The 8243-nt window shown below is 30.9% G+C and overlaps 1 protein-coding gene across 1 annotated transcript; it reads left to right on the top strand.

The window, feature by feature from the left end:
• Nucleotides 1-3099: 3099 nt before the first annotated feature.
• On the top strand, nt 3100-7811 carry LOC114425893 (pectinesterase/pectinesterase inhibitor PPE8B-like). Its single transcript, XM_028392873.1, has 4 exons — nt 3100-3479; nt 4127-4302; nt 4609-4966; nt 6941-7811. The coding sequence occupies exons 1-4, from the start codon at nt 3143-3145 to the stop codon at nt 7654-7656; spliced, it is 1587 nt and encodes a 528-aa protein (XP_028248674.1). The 5' UTR covers nt 3100-3142; the 3' UTR covers nt 7657-7811.
• Nucleotides 7812-8243: the final 432 nt, after the last annotated feature.

The following is an 8243-nucleotide window of genomic DNA, read 5'->3' as shown; positions in this document are numbered from 1 at the left end:
TTAAAATTAAAATTTATTGTAATAACTAATATAATTTTTATCACGTGAATTATTAATATGAATTACAACTTTAATCATGCACGTAATTTTTATCTTTTTTTTAATTAGGAGATAAAAAATTAGACACGATAATAGAAATTAATTTGGTGTTAATTTTTAATTAAAATTACTAAAAAATAATGTAATTTTGATTAGATAAAAAGATAAAAAAAAACACAAACAATTTTGATTAAATTATTTGATTCTCTAATCAAAATTGATTGTGTTTTTTTTTTATCTTTTTATCTAATCAAAATTACATTATTTTTTAGTAATTTTGTTATTAAAGTGAAATTTTAATTAAAAATTAACACCAAATTAATTTCTATTATTGTGTCTAATTTTTTATCTCCTAATTATAAAAAAGATAAAAATTACGCGCATGATTAAAGTTGTAATTCATATTAATAATTCACGTGATAAAAATTATATTAGTTATTACAATAAATTTTAATTTTAATTAAAAAGAACGTTGAAATTACTTAAGAAAACTGCACTTAAAGTTTAGTTACAAAATAGGTGTGTAAAAATTAAGTTTTCTGATACTATAATTAAGTCAAGAACTTTTAATAATAATTAAACTCACGTTGAATAAAGTCAAACTCCAATTGTTTTTTTAGGAAAAATCTGCATAACTTATTTTGATGCTATTATCCTTACTCTTATTATTATAAATAAATATGTATTGCGTAAGATACACTCACGAGTGACAAGAGTATAAAAGTAGCTGCCAATAGAAAAGAGCCACGTAATGAAGTGCATGAAAACTTTAGCCACAGAACAGAGGCCCTTGCTTTGCATTCCCTTGTAAACAATTTTCATAAAAAAGTGTGCCTAGCCTGCTGTGCAAATCGCCACTGAAACTGGCTATATCCATTGCTGGTCAAATCGCCAGTTACAGTGGCGAGACCACTGGAATCGCCAACGGCAGTAGCGTTTTTGCTGTCACGTGTCGTACGTCGGAGTTTCTCGCCAATATCATTGGCGATTTACATGTCTCTTACATAAAATAATAGACCCATCGTGTAAATTGTTTAAAAACATACCCATTGTGGGAAATAGTTTTTAAAAAGAACCCCATTAGGGCAATTTGCCTAGTTTAGACCATGATATAGTTAGATATTGGTCATGTTGTTGATTTGGGCTGGGATGCGTGCCTAAGCTGATAGATGGCCGGGTTGGAGACTAGAGCTGCCCTGACTTTAGCCTTATGACTAAACCTGTAGATCATGTAGGTAACTTTTATATTAAAAAAATGTTACAACGTGAAAAATTAATTTTGCCTCACAGAACGTGCTGAAATCATGGTGAAATACTGGTTCATGTCCTGCCTCTAAAAAGATATCACACGCTTTGTCTAATAATTGTAATTTGCAATGGAGACAAGCAAGCATGGTCTCTCGTGTTGATTTTCTTCCTTTTCTTCTTCTTAATTTCTTATGTACATGCATCGATCCAAAAAAAGAAAATGACGAACGGTGAAGAGTTTCTTGGTGGGTCACACTGACAAGAGGAAGAAGATTGCGAACGATTTAGATCTTAAAGGGAGGAAACTCACAAAGATGGCAAAATTGATTCGCCAGAAGCTGTAGTTGGTCACTATACGTGGCTGCAAAGGACAATATGGCCATCTAGATTTTTTCACTTAGGAAAGTGACATGATGCACATTACTTGCTTGCACATGAGAGTACTAACAACACTATATATCTAAAACTTTTTTTTTCTCCCTATCCATATACTCTTTTATTAATTAAAATTGAAGTAAGTCTAACTAGTTTGAAAATAAAACCTACAAAATATATAATGAGATTCGCATTTTTAATAAAATCTATACAATTTTCATCAAGTAATAAATAAAAAAAAGTACGTGGAAAAGATAGTACATAGTTAAAGTTTGTCACTTCTTCACTCACTTGCATAGTCACCACCCACACTGCAACAACTCAAACACGCACATCCCTTCCCTCTGTGTTGTTTGTAACCCCTAATTCCTTTCACCACCTTATTATTATTATCACTTCTGAAACAAAGGTTGACTAACAAGGCTTACTTTCCATTGCAACCCTCTTAAATTCGGATTATCATATTCAAAACAAACCGCGCCATGAATGGTATACCTACATTTATTATTATATATTCACATTATAATGAAATAAAATCATTTTTGTTGCGAGGGGGCCGGGCTTTCCAATATTTTTTCCAAACCCTGCAAAGCTGCAACACACCCGTTTGCCTTAAATTCCCTCACCTGCCCATCCAACCATTACATTCTACACTATTTATTCTCCTTTTTCTCAAGTATTTTTTTTATCACCCTTTAAATCATGTTTTTTCATTATATTTTTTCTTATCTCAAATATAAGAAAAATAAAATTTATTTCAAATATCAGAAATTTTAACTAATTTTATTTTAATTAATGCTACCATTTCTAAAATATCATCCGATCTAATCATTTCAGTTTGGATTGAACCATTTTTTAAGAGAAAAACATTCTATCCAATCATTTAGTTTTTTTGATTTATCATTTAATCAATTTAATTTAAAATTTTAATTGAATCTGATTTTGAATTGGATTGATTTTCAGTTTTATTCTAACTTTTACTTTTTGGAAAATATAAAATAAAAAATAAGAAAAAAGAAATAAGATATATATATAATAAATATAATAAAATAATTTAAAATATCAATCAAATAGGTAGTAAAATAAATTCTTTAACTAAATTATTTTTCATAAGTAAGGATAAGTTACATGATAATTTTACAAATATAAGTAAGACATAAAAAAAATGAATGATACCATAAATTTTAATTTATGAATAAAAATATATACATGTATACACATTTCATTTAGATTGGATTGGATATTTTTTTAAATTCAAATCTAAAATTCCATCCAATCAAATAAAAAATTTTGGTTATTTAATTTTTCATCCATTCAATTTTTAATTTTTTCGATTGATTTTTTTCCATCCGCATCAGATTAGATGGATTTATATGAACACCCCTAAATCCAGTACTATTTATTGCCCTTTTTCTCTCTTTAAATACGCAGGTACTCCCCTGAGGGTGTAACATAACATAACAGAGTTCTTCTCTTCCCAATGGCACTTTCTTCAAAGAAAGAGTTATCTCAAATAGCAGCAACACCAAAACTCACTATCACACTCATCTTCTTCTTCGTGCTGTTTCTGACCGCACTTGGCAACACCAACACCAACACGGTGGGATCGGAGTTGCTGAAGGTTGCTCCTTCCGAATTCGCTGGGACAGTGAGAACCGTCGTTGATGTGTTGCAAGATATTACCTCCATTCTCTCCGAGTTCGGTTCTGGCTTCGGCGATTCGCGTCTTTCTAACGCCGTTTCTGATTGTCTTGAGTTGCTTGACATGTCCTCTGATGAACTCGATTGGTCTGTCTCCGCTACCCAGAGTCCCAAAGGTACCAACATTAATTTTCCTGTTAAAAATTAAAATTTGTGTAGTTAAAATGCCATGCTTATTTAGTTTCATCATATTAATTAATCTTTCTTAACTGCTTTACATATTTTGATTTGTTGGATCCAAATTAGAGAATAAAATAAAATATTAATCCAATTTTTTTCAGCTCATAATTTGGTCAAGTACTTTCTTCAAAATAAAATAAAATTGGTCAAGTACTATGGCGTGATTTCTATTAAGATTTACAGTTCCATTATTTCATTTGACATCAACAAAAATTGATACTCAATATAGTATAACATCATTTATATTTTTCAAGTTTTCTTTTCTTATGCATGCATTTTGAAAGGTAAAATTATTAATTTGGTATTTTAACATATTTTACTTCTCAGTTTATTTTTCTACTTTGATTTTCTATTTTCTGATCGGTTTTAATTCGGTCAATTATTACAGATTTTGAAATTTTGACTGCTAAATGCGTATATTTTTTCAATTGTGACGATTTTTTATTGCTATAAATTATATAAAACATAAAAAAAGATAAATGATCCAAATAAAAGAAAATTAAAGAGACAATGTTTCACTTTCAGAACCTTTTACTCAAGAAACACTTAAGACCTTACTCTAATGTAAGATTATTGTTTGCAGGGAAGCACAACAGCACAGGGAACACAAGTTCCGATTTGAGAACATGGCTAAGCGCAGCACTTGCAAATCAAGACACATGCATGGACGGATTCGACGGCACCAACGGTATAGTGAAGGGTCTAGTATCCACAGGTCTAGGCCAAGTGATGTCATTGCTGCAACAACTTCTCACACAGGTTCAATTTTTTTTTTTTTTGTTATATCAACAAATGTTACCAATTACTAATATTTTATGTGAGTGGGAAGATTGAAACTTATAACTTCTTTATCACTCTAACTATTATGTTTATGTTTTCAAGTGTCCGGTGCCTCTCCAATGATGAAAAACATCGGGTAAAAGACAAAGACACAATACTCTTGTGGGGTCCATATGATAAGAGTGTTATATTTTTGTATCTAATACTGATAGTTTCTCGTAGATGAAGAGAATCTTATTATTTTTTTAACCATCAAATCACCTTATGACTCGAGTTCTCACTCAGGTGAATCCAGTGTCGGACCACTACACTTTCTCTTCCCCACAGGGCCATTTTCCTCCATGGGTTAAACCAGGGGAAAGAAAACTACTCCAAGCAGCAAATGGGGTGAGTTTTGACGCTGTGGTGGCTGCCGACGGGACCGGAAACTTCACCAAGGTGATGGACGCGGTTTTGGCTGCGCCTAACTACAGCATGCAAAGGTATGTGATACATATAAAGAGAGGGGTTTACAATGAGAACGTTGAGATCAAGAAGAAGAAGTGGAACCTCATGATGGTTGGAGATGGCATGGATAACACTGTGATTTCTGGTAACAGAAGTTTTATTGATGGTTGGACCACGTTCCGGTCAGCTACCTTTGGTAAGAACAATACTCCATGATCCACTTAGTACTCTTTTTTCTCCTTCTTGGTTTAATTCTGGGGACCCCTGGTTTTTTTCTTTTGGCATTATAGCGAGTTGCACTATTACAAGTGAAAATAATAAGTGATATATTCTTAATGATTAATGGATAAAATATTAATAAAAATAAAATTATATACATGCATAATAATAATAATAATAATAATAATAATAATAATAATAATAATAATAATAATAAAATAATTGGATTTACTAGCTAATTCCATAAAAGTCACCATCGTAGGTTTTTTTAATTAAATTAGGGTTTTAAATTATATAATAATAGTTACCAATTCTGTCTTATGAAGAATTAAAATAATAAATTAAATTTAGAATTTTTATTTAGTATAATCAAAGCTTTCATGATAAAAATGATTGACAAATTAAAGACAATTTAAATAATAAAAGTAATTACTAATTCTACAACTGTGATATTTATTTAAGTAATTAGTTTGTGATAAGACATTTTAACATATTACTGTAATTAATTAAGATAATGACATGCTAGTCTTGCCAAGAAGAAATTGACAGACTTCTAATATGGTTGTGTTTGTAATAATGAGGGACACTAAGTTGACTGCTATTGCCTAATCCCGAGGTTAGGTAGTGGCTACCCATATTACCTGTATGTGAGAACACATGAGATGTTTTCCATACCTAGAAACATGATAGATCATAGATCTATAGTTGTATGCCCACGTAATAGGTGAAAAGGAATAAAAAGAAAAAGAAAGGATGTCAGAAAATAAAATAAAATAAAAAATACAATAAATAATATTAGTATGCAGCAGCTATAATAAAAAAATAAGGGAAAAAGAGATAAAACTATTGTTAATTTAAAGAAGCTGCATGTCCATATCAAAAACACAAGCTGCATCTGACACCAAACACTATATTGTCTGTTATCCACCAGAGAGAAAACTTTTTAAAGATAAAACAAAACAAAAAATGAATTTTGTTTTCAAAACTTGCACATTTTTTCTTTTTCTCTTCAATGAAAAGTACATGAATATCCATACTTTATTTCTTTATTTTCTTTCGACTCTGTTTAAGCATGATGAAATAAATGCCATTGCCCAGGCTACGCTAACTGGAAACTAGTTGTCACTAACATTCGTGGCAAGGAACTCGTTGAAGTTGCCAAGTTGGGCCATATCATTTAAACATAACCACATTATATAATCCAAGTATCCAACCTACGTACTAATAATGAATGATAAATAAATGAGCATGTGCTGCATTAATTATGTTCTTAAGACCAAAAACCAGTAGGCATTTTTCAACGCCCGAAATCTCTGACCCAATTCTCATCTTTTATTTAAATAAATACATAATTAATACTTTTTTTGTGGTAAACAAAGTATATGAATTTAGTTTTTATAAATATGCACTTTTTAATTTAGTCATGTGAATTTATTTTTATTTATTTTTTATAAGTTTGTGTTTTTAAATTTTGGTCCCTATAATTTTTTTTCATTTTTAGAAACTAAAATTAAAAATTACAAACCTATAGAGAGAAAAAAAATTATACTTACCATAACTAAAAGTTAAAAAAAAAACTTACAGGACCTAATTATTTGAAAAGTACAAAAATATACTTTCTCCCCATTTCAAATTATATAACATTTTAGAGAAAAATAAATTATTTCAAAATAGATGTCTTTTTTTATAAAACTACTGTTGCATTAAATATTTCTTTTTAAGATTATCTTTAATCAATACTTAGAGAATAGTGTGTAAGAAGAAAAAATTAATCATTAATTAAAGATATATAGAATATATTAGAAAGTTAGTTAATGTTTTCTATGAAATTTAATAAATTAATTATATTTCTTAATTTATGTGACAAAATCTTAAATGTGAACAAAACGAAGTATAATTTTTTTTTTAAAATCATTAGTTGATTAATTGATTAATGTGGTTTGCATTGCAGCTGTGAGTGGCAGAGGATTCGTAGCACGAGACATTACCTTCCAAAACACGGCAGGACCAGAGAAGCACCAAGCAGTGGCACTAAGATCAGACTCAGACCTCTCTGTGTTCTTCCGATGTGGGATCTTCGGTTACCAAGACAGCCTCTACACACACACCATGCGCCAATTCTACAGAGAGTGCAAAATCAGTGGCACAGTGGACTTCATCTTCGGTGATGCCACAGCAATTTTCCAAAACTGCCACATCTCAGCCAAAAAAGGGTTACCAAATCAAAAGAACACAATCACAGCACATGGCAGAAAAAACCCAGATGAACCAACAGGCTTCTCAATCCAATTTTGCAACATTTCTGCTGATTATGACCTTGTGAACTCGATTAATAATAACTCTAACAATTCCATCGGCACGTACCTTGGTAGGCCTTGGAAACCCTATTCCAGGACAGTTTTCATGCAATCTTACATTAGTGATGTGTTGAGGCCAGAAGGGTGGTTGGAGTGGAATGGTGATTTTGCTTTGGATACTTTGTACTATGCTGAGTACATGAATTATGGGCCTGGTGCTGGAGTGGCTAATAGGGTTAAATGGCCAGGGTACCATGTGATGAATGATTCTAGCCAAGCTAGTAATTTCACTGTGTCACAGTTTATCGAGGGAAATCTTTGGTTGCCTTCAACGGGTGTAACGTTCACGGCTGGATTGGGGGGTGTATGAAATTAATGAGCATTATACCAATTATTCTTGAAGCATGTCCTTGTTGTTGTACTTTGCTTTATTCAATGGGGTTTTTGTATAGCAAAGGACAGAATGAAATGTAAGAAAATGATGGTGGGTAGGTGTTTAATTTCATTAATTTGGACTTTGGCATTTAAGAATTCCTTTATATATATATATATATATATATATATATATATATATATATATATATATATATATTTTTTTTTTTTTTTATAATCTTTGGCCTCGGATGTGGGTGTTCCTCAATAGTTTGCTGCATGGTACAACTTGAACAAGTTTGAAGGAGTGACTTGTGGATTGTCTTGAACATGGAAAATGTTTGGTAGACATTTCTTGTGAGTGTGATGTAGACACCTAGGGAAAAAATATACTACAAAATGTTTGTAAGACGAGGCATATGTGATGCGATAAGAAAAGGAAATATATATAAAAAGAGATTATTAGTCTTAAATGGTTAGTATTGTGGTGTACACAAATAAGAGAATTGTTTGCTTAATTGTATTTAGTGGCATACAATTGATATGTCTTTATCCTTTTCAAATTGTGTTGCAATGGTTGATTCT

This window comes from Glycine soja, chromosome 9 (genome assembly GCF_004193775.1).
Source record: "Glycine soja cultivar W05 chromosome 9, ASM419377v2, whole genome shotgun sequence".
NCBI classification, from domain to species: domain Eukaryota; kingdom Viridiplantae; phylum Streptophyta; class Magnoliopsida; order Fabales; family Fabaceae; genus Glycine; species Glycine soja.
The sequence above is the reverse complement of the archived record's forward strand: the minus strand, read 5'-3'. Positions and strand labels throughout refer to the sequence as shown.

Excerpts from the sequence above, each read along its gene's own strand:
- LOC114425893 (XM_028392873.1), top strand. The coding sequence starts at position 3,143 with ATGGCACTTTCTTCAAAGAAAGAGTTATCTCAAATAGCAGCAACACCA. Across the intron at positions 3,480-4,126 it reads CGCTACCCAGAGTCCCAAAG|GGAAGCACAACAGCACAGGG; the intron begins GTACCAACATTA and ends TATTGTTTGCAG. Across the intron at positions 4,303-4,608 it reads TGCAACAACTTCTCACACAG|GTGAATCCAGTGTCGGACCA; the intron begins GTTCAATTTTTT and ends GTTCTCACTCAG.